General features: G+C 33.8%; 1 protein-coding gene across 1 annotated transcript; it reads right to left on the bottom strand.

Moving 5' to 3' along the window:
- Positions 1-5,713: 5,713 nt before the first annotated feature.
- LOC128236912 (proprotein convertase subtilisin/kexin type 4-like) lies at positions 5,714-19,120 on the bottom strand. The gene is made up of 13 exons (XM_052952045.1): positions 18,574-19,120; positions 17,958-18,044; positions 15,811-15,912; positions 15,239-15,382; positions 14,980-15,071; positions 14,705-14,802; positions 12,744-12,934; positions 11,852-12,043; positions 11,592-11,710; positions 11,135-11,241; positions 9,950-10,064; positions 9,240-9,571; positions 5,714-8,137 (listed from the first exon to the last, which is right to left on the bottom strand). The coding sequence occupies exons 1-13, from the start codon at positions 18,748-18,750 to the stop codon at positions 7,833-7,835; spliced, it is 2,061 nt and encodes a 686-aa protein (XP_052808005.1). The 5' UTR covers positions 18,751-19,120; the 3' UTR covers positions 5,714-7,832.
- Between the last annotated feature and the right edge of the window lie 1,712 nt (positions 19,121-20,832).

The raw sequence follows: 20,832 nt of genomic DNA, 5'->3' as shown, positions 1-20,832 counted from the left end.
AACTATGTTTCGTCCTCATTGGCTAAATCATTTAGAAACAGTACATTTGTTTACCATAATTTTGTCTGTTGTGAATGATAAACCATCTTCGTTGTTGCAAAACTTATTTTTTTATAAAAGTACGGGAGGATTTCATGGAGAGGTTGATGTCATAGAATTGAGTTTTAAGTCTAACTTTTGTTTATACCATAAGACTTATACAATTTCATATGCTTTGTGCCCCACTTCCGTCGTATTATTGCGTAAAATGTGTGTTTTCGGTCCGTTATTGTGGTGTGTTAAAACGCAAAAACCAGGGCGTTATCGGAAGAAAACGTGCATCATTCAGTACATTCACGTGCCGTTAATGGCCGGCTTTTTGTTTTACATTAGCGCTATCAAATCCCGCATTATAACAATGCACGCTTAGCGACCTGGTTTCTGGCCGAAAGTGGATCAACGATGCAAACCTTTGAACAGAAACATATTTCAGCTCATAGACATGTAGCTTTATACAAATATTAAAGAAATGAAATAAACGACATTCAACTTACATATTTTCTTTTTAGTTGACTTGTCCTGGCTGGCTTATGTGTGTTTACAAGATAGTACTTTCTGCACTTTTTGTTTGTCTTAAAAGCACTAAATTAAGTCTAAAAAGTTTAACTCCTCCCGACTTCAGTTATTTCTGTAGATTTCATCCAGAACAATTGACTTATATGGACATGCTTCCATTACGTCGTATGTAATCAAATATATTTCTTTTCTCTGATGGTGAACCAAAACGAAGGATTTTATCAAGAACATTTTACAACGTTTTCCGGCTTAAAATAGTTGCCAAAACATATCAATGCTAAAAAGAAACATATAGGTAATGTGTGTAGATAATCCAACAAATCCAGTACATTTCTAAAAGAAACACTTTCCAAACGACTTAACACTGAAAAACGGGTCGAAACAAAAATGCAACTGTCGATAAATGTTGCGGCCCTAATCGAGCTTATTGTAAAACTGTTTCAAGAACATCTCTCATGAAGTCACACAAGTACCTGTTATGAAGGTTATTTCGAACTAACTATTTTGCATTTATGTGACAGTTAACAGCTTTTCGAAGTTACTCATGATGTGTATTTTATGCAATAATAGCGATAATACACCTTTTTCGGTCGTTACCATCTGCAAAGGCCCTTAAAATAGTTTACAACCCTCTTGCTACGCACATCAAGACACAAATGATATATGGCATTGAGAAAGGGAAAATCGTTTGACAGCTTCCATTTTAAGGTATTTACTTCGCAGAAAAGCAGCACAAAATGAACAAGTCATCAGAAACATCTGCTCAAATCGGATCCGGATCTCTCTCTGGTGGACCATTACCACAAACAAAATGCTGCAAAATAAATTGATATCATATGGTGATAATTAAAGAAGTCCAACTTCAACACAAATTATTTATTTATGAAACAACGTTTCGGCCATTCGGCAATAAATTGAAATCTAAAAAAAGTTACGCAGATGATTTTCATCAATTACAGTTTATCAAAATTAAAATTCCTTAATACAGAATTCACTATTAAAAGCGCCAAATGATTTAAAAAACAGACGATGGGTAAAACTCAATATCCACTTAAGATGCTGACGTTTAATTAACACGAGTACCCCCCCCCCCCCAACACACACACACACACCCATCTTCCTCATTGTACCAAATGTTGTACCACTTTCTTTTACTATATAGTACCTAATATTTAACTTTTTTCGAGTTTGTCTTTGTGTACAAATTATTTTTTTGCTGCATGCATACTGCATACCAATGTAATGTAGCCTAAAACTGTTCAAAATTGAAACGCATATACGGTCATACAACATCATTTTTATTTATTAAATGACACACATTATTCTATTTGGTTGTCCTGCTCATATAAATAATTGGAAAAGCTGTGTGTAGAAGACAATGAATATCATGATTCATGCCGGTTAAAGGGACTGTACACCAGATTGGCACCAAACAATTTTTTTTCTTGTACGAATCTCAGGACATTTATTTAATAAAATGTTTTACTCTTTAATATCATAATTGTAAAAAAAATGTTGAAAAAAAAAAACGAGTCAGAAACCGGGTTCGAGCCGGAGTCGCCAAAATTGCAGTGCATTGTTGTATTCACTGTGCTACGAAGGCTTACCCTTAACGGTTGGAATATTGCAGCAATATACCTAACTTGGTAATATCACGTGATAACATCGACTAGCCAATCAAGCATAAGGAATGCATTTGACTAGGTAGACATACCTAGCAATCTTTCTTCAATGGAAAATTACCAAAAGACTGCGTAAATAAATTAATTGTAAACTATGTGGTACTTCAGTTAGTAAGTTTCAATGCATTGTACACATCGATACCAAGTTTATGTCAGATTTCGACGCTTTTCTCTTGTTTTCGCTATTTCATCATACGGAGTACAGCCCCTTTAACAGGTGGTGTCTGACCCAATGTTGTATATTATGACAGAAGACAAATATTAAACAGACAATAAGCAAAATCATGGGTTATTTTCATACAAACAGCTTTATGTTATTTAATCCGACTAATAGTCAGCTGTTCTTTGGATCTTCCGCAATATTTGATCCAACGTTTATACTGTTCAATATTCCGTTTAGGTGTTGGAACACAAACCAATTTTCCATTTGTCTGCCGTTCCTCTGCATTACACGTTCCACAAGCACACCTAACACCATTGTTCGAAAATATTTAAATATCTGGCTTATTTTGTGGATTATTGTAGTGTTCAGCGCTTTGACCACAAATTTTGTTTGGTCATTCAATGTTCCATTATACAACATTGAAACCTATTTAATAAGCGCCGTCAATTAAGCTACAAATTAACAAATTGTTAAAAAAATTGCATGAAAAAGTTTTCCATCAGTCATACAGGACATTTTATGTTTTGTATGTTAATAAGATTATTGACCATTGATATCATTGTTCATTACAGTCGACAATGAACATTTCGATATATCCAATATTTACTCGAATAATCTGCTTGTCACATTTGACAGCCTTGAAGAAATATTGTGCTGGAAGATTCTATCAGTTTTTATCAGTGAAATGATAGAAAATTGCTAATTTTCTGTATTAGTGGTGTTAATGTTTTTCAATGTATATGCTCCGTTAGCTGGAAAATATTATAAAATAATACTTTATTACGTTGATTTACATAATTAAATCAAATTTGAAATAGGCAGATATAACTGTGCATTTTTGTCCAGTTTACAACGCATTCGGTTTTGTATTTGGAAAACGCTAAACATGATCTAGAATGCAAAGACTTGGAAATCGCTTTTGCCGAATGATGGTAAAATTGCCAGGTATAGTTAATAATTGGTAGTTGGATATTCGAATATTCAACTACCTACTAGTTGCCAGTTGGGGATTCTAATATTCAACTACCTGCTAGTTGCCAGTTTGGAATTCGAAAGTTTTTGTCCATGCAATGTTTCTTTCCGGGTAAAGAAAATAAAGGGAAGTTGACTGTGTCACAGAAAACTACGATGGATGCATGAAGACGCGTGCGGATGGATTTGCCTGGACGACAATGACGATAAAGAGGACATGAAAATAACATTGATTTCGACGGAAATATTGGTAATGTGTTCAAACTGACAGCAGGAACTAGTCCATGAAATAGCTCTCTTTTGTGTTTTTAAACCACGGGTTTTGTCCCATCTTGTTTTAGTAACTGCATTCATAATGTCTTAAATCAGCACAAGTATTTAAAAAAAACGAAAATGAATCAGAAAACATTCTTTTTTATACGTTTGTTACATAATGATTTCGTATAACAATAACAACCACACTTTCAATTTACTGATGCGTGTCATTTCAATAATGGTGTTATTGTTAGCAACATATTTCTTTAGTTACCAATGATTAACTCGGCAATAGCTCGCTTCCCTATTAACCTACACTATTCATAGCAAACATGGACATTCCTAGCAACCACTAGCGATCACCTTTCGTCTTAGAATCCAGTGACCATCATGGCAAAATATTGCTTCCCTAGTTGCCTTTACAACCATCATTAGCAACTACCAACTCTCCAAGTAACCAATACCTAAAATTTGCTCGCTTCCATATCAACAACCACATACAGCAGCAAACTTATATCTAAGCAACCAATGCCTTCTGAATGAGAGATGTCATAATATCAGTTTTAAGCTATCTCTTCAATCCTTTTTCCTGTATATCAATGATATGTTGATATATAATCATATGAGAAAATACTTTTTATACCAATGCCTTCCCCGGAATTACCTTATCTCCTTAGTTTCTCTAAGACTCTAACGACATAATGTCGAATTTGCACCCTTGTGTAATCTTAACTGTTGTCTTTTCTCTGTTAAATAATCTGTGTAAAGTCCAATAAAATTATTACAGACAGTACCTTTATTTACAAGGATTTTAAAGTTACAAAACCTTAACTTAAAAATTTGGTCGTCCTATCTTTTGACACAATGTTTACTCTCAAGAACGCACGTAAAAGAGATTGCGATAAATAATCATGACGTCATTTCCGGTATGACGTTTTTGAAAAAAACTTTGGCGTGATTTTTAAATTAAAATTAAAATTCATGATTATTATCACTATTATGATAAACACGATCTGCTATAAAAACAGATTCACAAGTCATTAAATGACATTCACAAGCATAAGGAATCCCATTGTATGTTCAAAATTAAGTCCATTCTTAACTGCAAAAGAGATTTAAAGTAAATGAGTAGTAGAGGAGTAACGCTAAAACGTAGGACACCTGCCACAACAGTTGGCATAACCATAGAACAAAAGAATGAATTACATCTGGCCGTCTTTAGTGACGTTTTGATATCTAGAAACGGCAAAATTATCGATATAATGTGTCTGTTTTTTGTTGTTGTTTTTTAAATTATAAACATGTTGAATATCAGGAACACAAATGATACGTTGATATTATATGTGCTACGAGAGCGAAAAGACTTCCGAAATGCAAACTACGAATGTGGTTTATGTTTTTTCCCGGAGTTTCTTCGTGTTACAAAAGTTTGATCTGTTACTTTAGCGTTATCACTCGGCGATATGAAAATATTGCACCAATCACGTGCCTCGATTGTAACCGAAGTGTCATGCCTTATTTCATAGGATTTTAGAATGTTGGCATGATGATATTTGCATTACTTTCACATATATGAATTGTGTCTGTAAATATGTGTACCAACCTTTATCTGAAATTCCTGAACGTTTTCTTTGTTATTGCCATGGTAAATCAAACAAACTAATATATTTGTAATCGACGCGAGAGAATTTCCCGTTATAATAACCTCTTGCAGGAATCAGTTGACTAGTTTCAGATCAATCTCCAGCGGCTCCCGATCGATTCAGTCATCGGCGATTCGACATAAACTCTATTTACAAAATTTGAATAACAATATTCATCATCGAGCGGTAGTTTTGATTCTAAAACACGTCGAAAAGTCAGACGAATGGTTCTTTTTGTTTTTGATTATTATTAGCTTATTGCTGACTTTTAATACGTGCTTTATTTCAGTACAACTAACTATGTAGTGAAATAATTACCATATGACTAAGATCGACTTCGATCTTCATTGAAAGCGGCCAAAGCACTATGGCACGGTTTGGTAAACTTAACATCCACTATCACAAATATCAGAACAGTACAGTATTTTAATAATAAATAATAATAAAAGCATACATACTTTTATTTAAACTATAAGGGAAACTAATTCAACAATATGTTTATGCTTAAATGAAATACAACATGCAGTGCTTAATGCACACTATCTACATAACGTAACAAATACAACAAAATAAATAATTGATATGCGTTGCAAGGTGTATCAAGAAAAAGTTATCAACGATGCATGGTCACATTTACTAGCTTACGCAAATCAACATCTACATATGTATAGACTTGCAGTTGCGAACATATATAATGATCGATGAAATCTACAGATGGTGAAAATTAAGAATAAGTGTTGTGAGTATAACTGTAAGGCATAATGTCTATTTTGTATATACAAGCTCTTTAATTTACTAGATACTAGCTGTGCTATATAGCAGTTGATCTTATGACTAGCCAAAATGAGACTGTATAACGAAAATTGTCCAATTTTGCTTATCATGTTTTTCTTCGCAAACAATGTAGTGTTTATCTTATAAATATACTCCAATTATTAAACTACATTAACCATTTTTACTGCATCAATAAATGCCAACGTAAATGGTCCCTTCCAGTAATATTTATCAATGTAAACGTTTCTTAAATCATTTAATAGGGTACATGCAATAACCAAAATGGTACGTATCATCTAATCCATATTATACATTACATGTTTTATCAGTGTATGGAATACAAGTTGGCCTATGTCATCTACCCGTTTCTATTTCTGTTTATATTCACTGTTTACATATTTTAATAATCGTCACATTAGTGCAAGAACTCAATATCTGCTTTTATTTATAGATGCAGTTATTGAGTTTTTGCATTAGGGTGACGTTATGATCCTGAGATATAATTAATTAAGATAAATACTGGATAATCCCAATACATCTACCAACAAAAAATGAAACTCCAACAAGTTCTCCATATAGATCATCGTGAAATATAACTTTTGATGCTCACGGGGCGAAAGATATCACGATCTTACACTGAAACAAACAAGTAGTCTCTGTTTCATTTACAGAAACGCATTCATCTTGAAACTAGCATTTATTTTTATGCTTTCTCGTAAATGTTATGGGTAAATACGACAAACGTTAATCGTCAAAGACTGGACAATAGAAAATAAACTGGCTTTTCAAATTATATCTTTACCATAAAAACTTCGGTTTTGAGACCCCCTTTATAGCGACCTTTTTCAAGTTTTAATTCTTATGTGAAAATCTACAGAAATAAGCTCAGTAGCCAAACGATTAAACATAAACCCCGTTTAATGGCACAGGGAAAACGCCAAAGACATATAACACAAAAACAAAACTCCACAAACAGCACAGTGAATATATACTATATAAAACACTGTTTATCAAAGATTGTTAGGTACCGCCTTGGAACGATCAGTAAAATATAAACTTACTGGGGGTTTAAACCAGTTAAAGTGCACAAACCTCACTCTTATCCCAACAATACTGAATAAAGAAAAAAAGTATAACGTATATCTTATCAAAGTATGCATTAACTTGAGAAAACTTAATAATAAAACATATAATAATAAACTAATAGGTAAACCCCAAGTACTTAAATGATTAAAGATCCCAACTCTATCTGCAGACGGAGGAATACATTCAGAGTACCTAATGCAAAAACTTTTCAAATATACGATGTAGTTATTGTTTGAAACTATGAGCATCAAACAAAGTCTGCCTTAGACATTAAAAGGTTTAAGACTGTGTGATCATAGAGTTTCATAATAAAAAGCATCACTGTACTAAAACTTGGAACATATAAAGAAAACATTATTGAAAATAAAAACGACATGCATTACCTAAACTTTTCTAATTATTACCTAAGAAACATCTTTATAACTAACATCTCGACATAGGGAATATGCATCACAATATGGTCTTTATGTGCATAGTAGGTTTGTATACAAGATTTACTGTCGAATAAAACCTAGGGGAACTTATAGCAAACACCAACTTTGCAAACACTATCTAACAACGTTTACCCAATTAACATATATTGACTGATCGAAATGTACTGACATATTGTAACGTTCTCAATTTTCTTAAGTCTATTTTCTTAGTCAGATTATACTCTATACCAACAAATCTATTATAAATACGATTATAGTTGTGTTATTGTTAGTTAATTTGTGTTAACAATTGTTCACCTATTGCATTATCATGCATTGGATTGTTTGGGAGAGGTTTCCGCCATGGCTTGTATTTACAACAACATAAAATAATGATTATAACAAGTGGAATTGTTATGCCTAATGGAATGCCTACTACACGTCCAACATTAACCTTCTCTTCTTGTATCCCCTTTGTTTTTCTGTCCGACGATTCGGTGATATTTGGACTTTCCAACCTTACGATAGGAATGACTCTATGTTTGTTTGTGCCGTAAAACATTATTTCTGCCCTCTCAATGTTGCACAACAGATCTAGAAACAAAATAAATATAACTGGGTGTTTTTAAATTTTACACATCTTAACTAATTGCATAGTGCCTAAAGATTATCTTTCCATTTTTACAATGTAAGAATAATAAAACTTTATCAACGTTTTTTCGTATATATAAACTATGAACTATTTATAATAGTGTAATTCAGATATCCTTTCATGCATGTGTAAATAGGTAACCGAGTATCAATGTGTTAGATACTCTAGGAACGTAATGTTCTGATGTAGAGTCAAGTCATAGTCTGACTTTAATATCATCTTTACACTGACGGTATATGAATGCTCGCATATGATTCCAAAAAGACAATTTATTATATGCTTTCCGTTTCGTTATAGAAATTTATCATTAATAAAGAAATTTTGTTTCAAACACTGAAATTAAATTATATTTTTCAAATTTAAACCCATTCTCCCGTCCAGATCAAACATCAGTGAGCAAAGGGCTTGGACAAAATTTCAACGACGTCATTTCCGAAATGACGCTCCTTTTGTATACAATTTGGCGCACTTTTTTAGCCGAAAACTACAAAAAATATCATTTTATATCCTCTCTAGCATATGATACAAAGAAAAGTGTTTGTTTCAGTGTACGATCGATTAATATTACACCTAGTGAACACCTAAAAGTAAATATATCACCACACGTGCAAAAATAGCTTTTGATACTCACTCGGTAAAATATACTGCAGACTTACACAGAAACAAACACTTATCATCTATATTATTGCATACCAAAGCCAATGTACAAGTAACCATGAAACAATGAAGCAATGTTAATAGTAAGCATACTGAAGTAAAAAACCCTGAACAATCTTTATTAAATTATAATCAAAATTAAAATACACGCGTACTCCCATTCATAGGAAGAACGGTCTTTATACATGACATTTCGTATGTCTTATGATAATGGCATTATTTCTAAAGCAAATGATAAACTTTAAACTATACTTTATAATGTATTATTGTTGGAAACACACAACTTGTAACAAGAGATTAAATGGAAATAATATAATCTTTCATTCATTAACATAACTTAGTTTTATTTATTTTGTGGTGCCATTTAAAAATGCAATAAAATCTTACATGAATAAACTCCAAGTCCAGTTATTTTCACCGTCCAGATACCTTCCATTTCCTCTCCCCAAAAATGATTGGAAAGAAATGTTGCATCTACGGAAACCCCTTCATTTTTGCCTACATCGTTTTCATCTTTAGGTGGTTCACCTGCGTGCTCCATGAGGATGGATTCGGTGCCACAAGGTGAAATAATTGACAGAATGGTCCGAGTGTGCCTTGGATATACAAACCTTAACTTGACAATAATATGTTCCATTTTGTCGATGCAGTATGGTTTGTGTTGGCAAGTGAGATTGGACGATGAAACTAATTCATATCCGATATCAGTTTGGTTATGTCTGAAAAACACCGTCGGAAACAAAATATATACCAAGTATTCAATAACCAGCGTCGAAGGACCAGGAAAACTCGAATACTTAATTAATCGATTAAAAATTGTTTTTATATTAAGTTAATTTGCTTGATAATTATGTAATCCTATCAATGTTTGCCCCGACTTGAGAGAGGCGGACACATAACCTATTTTGGACAAATTACAAATAGTGTTGTCTAATGCAAGCTCTGGCGCTGTGTATTTTTTTCAAAATCTGACCAAGTCTACCAGGTCTTACCGAGCCTTTCAAAATCCCGTCTACATGGAACAATCTGTTTAAACCCCCTGTATAACCCTTTAACCACCACCTATGGGCAAAGATAAACAGTTTCATTATACTCACTGAATATCAAACCAAACATAAGTCAGATTCAGAAGTTGCAGATTGAATTTCCAGTGTTTTGCAAGATGAACCATTTTCAGCACTTGTACATAACCGAATCCAAACACCTTATGAACTGCAAACGAAATATTAAAAAGTTTTTCAAACATTATAGGTATAGCCAGCACTACACATACTAATGAGTCTACTGTTTCATACATTGAAATTTATTATTTAAGGACTAGATATGTTCAATTAAGATTATTTGCTAGTTAACCTAGTCATATAAGAGGCACGACCGATCACCGACTTCGAACATAAGGCACTGATAGTTTTCAAAATGTACACTTCTATGAGTGTGTGCCGTTTGTTTTACTGTCATTACTTTCGAATTTGAATTTACACTGTTGGATATAAAACTTTAATTGCAGCTTCAAGTGTTTTTTTACCGACTTTACTGTTTTTAGAACGATTATATTGCTTTCATCGTTTGTCGTATGCCGTGAGTGGCTGTTCTTGGACTGGTTTCTGCTCACAGATCGTATTTGTGAGAATGGTTGCCAACCGATAGGCAACTTGTAAGCGAATAGTTGACTCTCGACCGACTGGCAGCCATTATCTTCTTCCATTATATCGTATAGAATCTTATGCGTGAAAAAATGTTATAAGCCTACTAGACAAGTAAATGCGAGTACATTTATGTAATACCCTTATATTTTCGTTTTCCTTGATAAGGATTAGTTGCCATTTAAATTATACATTAATATGCAACGAGTGAACAAAACATCAGTTTCTAATCGGCATTCTGTTTCCGTCTTTCGCATTAGTGGTCGACCATTCGTGTTAAAATTCGTTAATGATCGGCCAATGTTTGCGTTTAGATCTGCTACCGGTTGTGCACAGATCTGCAATCGGCTGGCGTAAAACATATGGTCGTTGTGAAAATTGTGAATAGTCGACAAACGGTCGTATAAGTCATTTACAGTCATACAAATCAAACATGTATAACCATTGACACACACACACACACACACACACACACGCACACACGCACACACGCACACACGCACACACACACACATACACACACACACACACATATATATATATATATATATATATATATATATATATATATATATATATATATATATATATATATATATATGCATAATTTAGACAAAAGCAATACTAAATGTCTCTTACAATGTTTTCCCGCGCAATTCATTTTAAAATGTGATGTCTCTGCTAATCCGATGTAGCCTGATGACTCGACAAGCAAATGTTTTATATCACGCGAAGTGAGTGCAGAACTGAAAGAAAATCGATCGAATCGTATCTAAATCATGATAATAACATATCTTTTCTTTGCAATATACCATATCATAACACGTTGAGTAATCATTATTATGTGGAGATATTTTCAGTGCATACATCTTTAAACGGCCTCATTTATTTCATCCACATTCCCCAGACAGATGGATACGCAGACAGATGGATACACTGGGGAAAGTGGAAATATAGAGCATTCAAGAACTACAATGGTTTTAACCAATATTTATGTAACCTCGGTTCTAGAATCAACGTTTTGTTTTGTATCATATTGATCAATAACCATCTTGAACTAAATGTGTTGTTTAAAATTAAAAAATGGGGCGTTTACTTCGCCTCTAAGGTCAATGCAATCATTCCGGACACTATAGCAGTTGCTGCGGAGGATCCTCCAAATTTGTTGTCACACGTTCTAGAGGCTAATCGACGAATAGTATGGGTCACTGTCAGCTATGTAAAAGAGTAAAGCAGAGGCATACATTTTGAAAGTATTTATATAATGTACTTAAAAAGGTTGACCTTATCTAACTTAGCGATTTCTTTAATTAGGACGGGTTTGTTTAATTATTGGTGAGGCTAATATTTCCCTACCGTTCCATTGTCAATTCTCCTTCTTCCCTGACCAAATGCTGACACAAGAGTTGCTGAACTAACAAAGCTCCTCCGAGGCACGATACCATTAAATCCAAAACTAGCTACTCCAATTGTGAAAATATTGTTTGTAAATCCGTTTCCATGAGGACCGGAGGGAAAAACGAAAATAGAACCAAGTCCTTGCCGACCCTACAATGATAAACAATTGTATCTTTGTTCCAGTATACATAGTATATATCATCTTTGTAATTTAAATTTGAAATGGTAGTATGAGGTGATTATTTTTTGGCTATTCCGATCGATATTAACATATTGAATAACCAATCGAATGAATGCTGGTTACCTTTCAACTATTGACATGCTTTTTGTCATAATCATATTCAGATATGAAATATAATTGGACCAAATAAGCAATACTCATTTCAAACGCTCATGTATAAGTCCAAGTAGTTATATTTATTATATGGAAACAAATTGCTTTATTGGCGACAATATATACTATTAGTTTGCTTTGCTAAACAAAACACATCTGTGTTTACTTTCTACATCAACATGCTCAACATAAATCAATCCTCCCAGCTGTAAAATTCACGCTTGTTACCTTCTTACCTTGCAGACTCACATATGCAGACGACATATTTGATGAACAGGAAGGATACAGTAAAACCTTCACCAATAAGTTACATGACCTAATTTCAATTCAAATATTTCGCGATATTTTGCGCGATTTATTCCGTTATGAAGCAATACGTGCTAAATTGATATCAACAACTGAAAACAAGCGTCAGGTTAGGCTAAGTATGATATTCATCGACAGTTAAAATAGCGATTCGTCAAATTTCAGCAAATGTGCCAACAACTGGCCCAGTACTTAATTATTTCATTGTACCTTTTCCAAACCAACTTCTAAAACACGCTCGGTTGGGGGATGTAATGTTTTAAAAGGTTCATCGAAGGTCCAACTGTTTGAGTATATGTGTATTTCTTGGTTTTTGAAACGTAGCGCTGCAGAATACAGTCCACCTGTTATCTCGGGGTTATATTCCCAATGTAAGTACTTGACTTTACCTATTTTCAGAGCTGAAATTTAGTGTAAGCATAAGTTAATTTGATGACATCAATTGATCAATTGTTTCGAATGTATTTCAATGGTAGGCCAACAATTATAGTTCTTAACATAATATTCAAGGCCTGAAAATGACTTCATTGTATCAAACATTTAATACAAATCCGAATTTGTTAAAAGCATCATTGAAAGCTACATGTGTCGGGTTGTTTGTTGTCCTTTGGTACTTTATGAATACACTAAAATCTAAAACCTCGTACACTGGTGTCAAAGCAAACTATTGTTTCTGCCGTCGACAGAAGGCCAAAAGCAGAATAGATTAAAATGAAATCTGAACAAGAAATGTTTGTCAAACAATTTGCCCCCCCCCCTCCCGAGTGCGATGTTGTCAGGATTATTTGGACAAGAGAATGAGATATGCATGGACCGAAGTGACAGCGGATTTGTCAGTGTCAGTGACTGCATTTGAGGCAGTTTTAAGATGTTGACCATTCAACGTGTTGGGATAGTAGGTACAGATCAGATGAAAATGTATCCTTTTAGCAGCAGGGAATAAGTAAAGGTGACGTACATTTTAATAATGAATATGAGTTATGACCTTGACCTTTGACACTATGTCCTCAAAGTCCAAAGAGTCACCTACTGGTCACCTCAAACCTGAATGTCAAGTCTGAGAGCCATGGGTGCAGGTATTGTCGAGAAATCACACAGAGAAGCTTTTACGTTCAATGTCACTGTGGCCTTAACCTTTGACCCGATGACCTCTAAATTTAATAGGTTAATCTACTGGTCAGGCCCAACCTTCATGTCAAGTATCAGGGCCATGGGTGCAGGCATTGTCGTGTAATCACACGAGCAACTTTTTAGCATTCAAGGTCAATGTGCCTTGACCTTTAAACCGATGGCCCCTTAAATCGTTAGTGGTCATTTACTGGTCAAGCCAAGCCTCCATGTGAAGTTTACTGATCATAGAGCCAGGCATTGCTGAGCTATCACTCGGAGAAGCTTTGTTAACCTTTTTCGCGTTAAAGGTCACTGTGACCTTGCACTTTGGCCCTATGAGCCATTTAATCAATAGGGGTCACCTACTGGCAAGGCCCAAACTTCATTTCAAGTGTGATGACCATAATTCAATGAATTGTCGAGTTTGCGTTAATATCATTGTGACCTTCAATAGGGGTCATCTACTGGCCAGGCCCAATCTCAAAGTCAAGCTTAATGGCCATTGATCCAGGAATTGTCGCTTTATCCCTCGGACAAGCTTTGGTCTACCGACGGACCGACCGACCGATTGTACTTCCGACAGACATTTGCAAAGCAATGTATCCCTCCTCTTCTTCGAAAGGTGGCATGAAAATATTATTTGAGCTATGTTCTTCTTGGGAATTTATGTATATTCATAACAATTCAAATTTATGAGCTTGTCCTATCTATAAGTGTTTTATATCCCATAAAATGGTAGGGTTAAATGCCAGATTTTTCATCACTATCAAGGTTGTTCTTTGAAAACTGATGTTTAGAAATGTTTTGTTAAACCGATTTGAAAACGACATACTGATTGATCGTTATCGACTGATTTTTCTATGACGTTGAATGTTTACTCAACCTGATTATATTGGGCAATAGTTTACATAACACAAGTTTACTTGTTAAGTTATACTTTTTACCACAAGAAAACACCATGAAATGTTATATTTGCCTTTTGTTAACTATACCGCATGTTTTAGTGCGTATGGATTCCACATAAATGTGAAACACGATGAATTTCATAATTGGTCACATACCTGCCACCTTTGAATTAAATGCCACCCCGGCGCCGCAGAAACTGCAAATGTCGTTTTCTTTTATTCCAGCAATTAGACCTGAACAGGCATTTCCATGGCTGTAACCAAATAAATCATATATCCAGTGATTTCTATCTCAAGTATTATTTAAACAGGGTTTATATTTGAGTTCGTGTCTACTGTCATTTTCCCGGTTGTTTCAATTAAATATTAAATGATGAGCGTAACTCATCTATTGTAGATGTGAACAAACGATATACCTTGTAAGTACTTACTTTGTCAGTCGTAAACTTTCCGGATAATTAGGAAATATTTCAGGTCTCGGGTCCGTGTTATTATCAATAAAGTTATAAGACAAATCAAATGCCTGCAAATATATAAAGTTGAAGAATTTAAGGTTTTTGTCACAACAAAGGCTGCATTATTTTGAAATGGCTGTTTAACAAAATGCTCCAAAAGATTTGTTTCACATCAAACATAAAATGTTCCTTATTTCATTTTTATAACATGAGATAAATACTCTTAAGAATTTACAATATTTTCACGGAGATTGGGACTATCGGAGTCCACACCAACGTCTGTTACAGCAATTACGACATTTTTTCCGGTATAACCTTCTACCCATGACTGATCTATCTCTTGCACCTCATCAAAGTAGGGAGGACACTGGCAGAAAGACTACAATAGAGTAGAGAGAAGCTTAAACATAACAACATTGTACACCTGTTTAAGATGTCTATATTCTTATTCAGAATACATATTATATTTCAAAATTGGATTTGATAGGATTATGTAATGATGCCATCTGCACAAGATACCTGATCATTTGTACAATATAAAACCAAATCCCCATTAAGCGATACTAGGATGTTCTGTTATATTCTTTGTAGAGAAGCCAATAACAAAACTAAATCGAAACTATGAAAACTATAGGGCGGACAGACAGACAGACAGACAAGAGCAACTCTATTTGCCCGCCATAAAATTATTTGGGGTTCGGGGCAGGGCAAAGCAGATACACGTTATTCTTATGTTTACAATAACTTAAACATCTAAATTTATTAATATTTACAGGTCGACGTTGATCTAAATTTATTAATATTTACAGGTCGACGTTGATCTGTGTTGTCATCTTCATCACCTGCAGTAGCACCAACATCAATTCCCGTAGCAGAAAATATGTTTGAATCCTGGTAAATTTGTTTGACCTAAATCGATACAACACTTTTTAGGGGAAGATTCAGGTTGTTAAAAGTAATCAAGTTAAAATCATGCGTTCCATATGTTTTCAAATCTCGTAAATCCTAATATATGAAGGTCATTGTTAGTTTGAATTGTCTGATCCAAAAAAGAACACTCTTGGGACCTCTTTTCATTGAAGTACTTGGGGTTTACTTATTAGTTTATAATTTATTATTTGATTTATTTTTAAGTTTCCTCAAGTTAAAGTTTATTTCAATAAAATTTACCTTTACGTTTTTTTTTCTTTATTTAGAATTGTTGGGATAAAAGTGAAGTTTGTGCACGTAAACTGAGTTAACCCCCAGTAAATTACATTTTACTGACCGTTCCAAGGCGGTACCTAACAATCCTTGATAAACATACCTATTTTTTATATATCGTATGTATGCACTGTGTTGTTTGTGGAGTTTTATGCTGTTCTTCCATGTTTCTTGTTTGTGATGTTTTGTTTTTTGTTTTCTATGTCTTTGCATTTACCCAGTGCCATTAAACCGGGTTTATGTTTAAACTTTTTGCTACTGAGCTTGTTTCTGTCGTTTTTCACGTAAGTATTTATGGACCAAAAGAGATTAATTGCGGAGTTCTCATAAACTTTGCTTCTATATTTTTTCACATACATCGTAATTGCAATTAAGCAGAATGTAAGTGAAATTGGAACCTGTATATAGAACAAGATATGGGATTATCTATAATTCGTGTTTTATACGGTGTTTTATGCTTTTAAGCTCACCAGTGTATTGGTGGAATGTTTTAATGATCATCGTTCAACACAACTTGAAATTTTAATTACACTTGTTCATCGAGTTGGCTGGAAACGTAAGTTCTAGAAGATTGTAGCTCTTTAATGATAGTATTAACTTAATATAAACGTCAAACTATGATAACATTATTAGCTGCTTTGTCAGCTGGAAAGAATACAACTTTTTGTAATGATTTGATATCCATGATCAGCGTTGGAGTTATCGAAAAAGACTTTGGGGAGGGTCAATGGATTAATATAAAAAAGCTCTATTTTTTATCTATAAGGGACGATATTTTATTATCCATGGCATTAAGGCATAAACTTCAAACCTTTTTTAACCAGCTTTTACAACATTTCAGTTAGTTCTATTTTACAAGTATGGAAAATAATTTCAGATGCTTCCCGGTATTTCCAGGGATTGTTTTTAACAAACTTAAAATCTCCTGTAAAAATATGCCCAACAGGGTCGTAGTGGTACACTGAGTCATAACAATCGCGAAGAAGAAAGTAAATTTGCAGAAATGTCATCTTCTGCTAACACTTTATTGTAGTAATATATGAAATTTCGATTAGGCTTTTTATATTTATACCATATTATTGGTACTTTTTATTTTTTAAGTATTGCGGAATACATTTTTTACATCTTTATTTTTGAATAAACCATTAAAATTGAGAAGGTCTATACCCTAGTTGCTAAATCAAGTCCAGTAAGCGTAACGAAGTAACTGAAAGGGAACATTAAGTAGAAAGAAGTCGATGTTAGCCATATAGCAACATTATATTATAACACTGCTCCATAGCAACGTTGTTTTCTTTTAATGTCTCCATTATTTCTCTTACCATGAGATCTTGTCTTATGCTTTCTGTCTTTAAATAATGAAAAAAAACATCAATATTAATACATTTTGATATATAACCTACATTAAACATATTATCATTGAGTACAAGCGCATATGGAATTTGCAAGCGTTTATATGTCCAACTTAGGAAATTAATCGATATATTTTGTATACAATTTATTGTCTGACGGCAAAGCACATTTCAAAAATGTATTAAGTGTTATAATGTGAAAATGTTGTTACATCTCCAACAGAGTACGCTTATGAAGACTTTATTTTAGTTTCAACTATTCTAAAATTGAAAAACAATAAAACTATGACATTCAACAATTTATCGCAATTTTGATTTGAAAAATTAATGTCGACTTAAATGACATACCATTATCAAACATAAGAAGCGTCCATGTACGGTTATGACACAATAACATACCTTACCGACATTAATATGCTTAAAGTGTTCATGTTCTTCTGTGCTCCAAGACTTGTTTGTGGCAAACACATAGAAGTCGTCAACTATCTGTAATATTAATTACATACACATTTTGTAATAAAGGTCTTTTAATAGTTTTTCTTGCCTTAAATATCTAAACATTCAGACGCATGGTCTGAATATCTCATTCTGGTGCAATATATTTTCTTTAACGACTCCTTTGGTTTATTGTTGTCACCCATAGCAGAAACAAGTATACTCTTAAATGTTTTATGGAGATAACTTTTAAAGTGACACTCGTATTTAAAGTCAATACATACACATGTATAAAACATAAATTTCGATTTATAAACCTTTAACTCCTTACTAAATAATGCATCGGGAAATATTGATTACTGATAACAAGAATGTTACCGTGTATTTAATAGCTGAAAACGCCCAGATATTAAATGACTGGTGAGATTAACATTGATTAACTACCGTCTCATTAAGTAGAAGTACCATGTTTTCTGAAGCTTACTTTCAAATTAAACAAATTATTCTTCATAAGAACCATTCTTTTTTTTATACTAATTCATCCTTTTCATATTCTAAGTGAAGGGTTAATAATTTTTACCTTGAACAAAAACTCGTATCCCATATTCTGTAATCTATTTCTATAGCTCATGTCTTCAAACTCTCCTTTTTCAAACTCAATTATCCTTCTCTCCGAATATTTCAAGCAATTAATAGTCGGTGGAATAACAATCAACACGCTCATGTACATGTAAATCTTATATAAGTGTCCATACATGTTTGTTATTCGGTAGTCGTAATTTGAATTGGAGAAATATATGAGTCTGTTCCAGATTTCTACGGGAGTCAAAAAAATTGTGGTCAGATTTAATGAACTGAACTCTCATTACTTTCACTGCAATCACAAGCTGAGGGATAAACCCTTCGTCCAAACTGTCACACTTCGAATGATCTTGTTCGAAAATAAACACTACGCCCAAAATTTAAAGCGAATTTTATTCAACAGTGTTCACAAATACATTTATCAGAATATTTCACAATTCTTTTCTTCTCTTAGTTTCTTTCCTTACTACCAATCAATATTGAAAATTATTTACTCAGTCCATAAGATAGTGTGACTACCTGTATTAGATGTCGATGAATAAGCATTGAATTTAATTTTATGCAATCGTTTTCCAAAATTGGCATTGGTACAAGTTTCTATTTATCTATTTTTTGAAGATTGTTTGATCATGATTAATTATATTTGAATCATCCAAACTGCCTTGCACAATCGCATATAACATTTAACATGCGTATTATAATATATACGAGAACTTTAAATTATTGATTTATACCCTGTGCTTATAAGTTTCGTTTAACTTGTAAAGATATTTAGTATCTTATTTTTGTATTGTGTTTCAAGGGTTAATGCCATGCCAGTGCCAGACTTAGTGCATATTATTTAGTGTGTTCTCGTGTTTTTGTTCTCATAGAGTACACACGAATATATACAAAATCATAACTAAATAAGGCATTATAATAATCGCATGTTTTTACACACACACACGCACGCACGCACGCACGCACGCACGCACGCACACACACACACACACACGCATACGCGTTTATATATACTTGTGAGTTATATAGAGCTACACCGACGTACCGAGGTCTACCCTTTCTGTTGAATATAGAACAAACATTTTGCAAATCAATACCGTAGAGGGGGTAGATATTACAAATTGCTATCGAGAATTCAAATAACATCAATAGTTTGTTCTTCAACTTTTCAACATCATTTAGAGGCATCTCCATATATGGTATGACATGTGGCTGTCATCTCCTCGTTTGCATATTGCACACAACTACCTCATAATGTTGATGATTTGTGAATATTGGTTTTAACTCATAACGTTGATGATCAGTGAATACGTGTTTACTCACCGAGGTAAAATATTTTTGTGTTAAATCATACATTAATTCTCGAGTTTACTAACACTCGTCATGAAGTTTTAACCCCTTCGGAGGATTTTACCTCAAGTGTTCTTCCTCCAGAGCAAACCCCAATCTATCCTACTTGAGCCTTTTGTTTCCTTTTTCTTCTTCTTATTATTTATTAAGCATTCGTAAGCGGCGCCCATTCTTAATCATACATATTTTACTTCATGTCATCTAACTATTACATATTGCGTTCGTGTACTTTGTGTGTGGCATTAACGACTTTAAACAAGTATTATGCTGCATTTGACTTCCCGCTTTATTATTTTCAGAATTATTTGATGAAGCTAAAAATGTTTGCACCTATCCGTGTTTTGCCCCGGAGGGTGGGTAGAGCGCACACCATCAGATTTAAACAGACTGCGTTGTTTTGTTTCCTGCCACAGTAACATGTCAAATTTCAATCATGGTGTATGATTTGTTCCAGTTACTGTTGTATGAGGCGGTGTAACCACGCCAGTCAGAATCCGCTTTCTTTAGCTCTTAAAGGCCTAATTTAAGGAATGTTTGGGATGCTAATCCCCTGCTGTGCATCTCCTACTTATCACACTGGTGTCACAGTAGGGGCCAATATCCTGGAGCCATTTAGGGTCCATTTTTATAATAAACCAATGAAAACTGCACAGCACTTGGACTTGTAGGTTGGCTGCTAATAAGCGGTGCTAGAGTAAAAATATACTTCATAAAAAACGTCTGAATTTCTTTGGGTGTTGAAAGTTGTCCTCTTGTTAATGTAAATCTTCATTATTTCACACTCAACGTTTCAAACTGACCACAATATTATACGGTTACCCGAACTGTGTTGGCCACTGGCTTCTAGTAAAATTATTGGCTACCATTTAGAGCACAAAGGGCCAATTCCCAGCAGCGGGTTCCCTGT

This window comes from Mya arenaria, chromosome 6 (genome assembly GCF_026914265.1).
Source record: "Mya arenaria isolate MELC-2E11 chromosome 6, ASM2691426v1".
In the NCBI taxonomy this organism is placed as follows: domain Eukaryota; kingdom Metazoa; phylum Mollusca; class Bivalvia; order Myida; family Myidae; genus Mya; species Mya arenaria.
The sequence above is the reverse complement of the archived record's forward strand: the minus strand, read 5'-3'. Positions and strand labels throughout refer to the sequence as shown.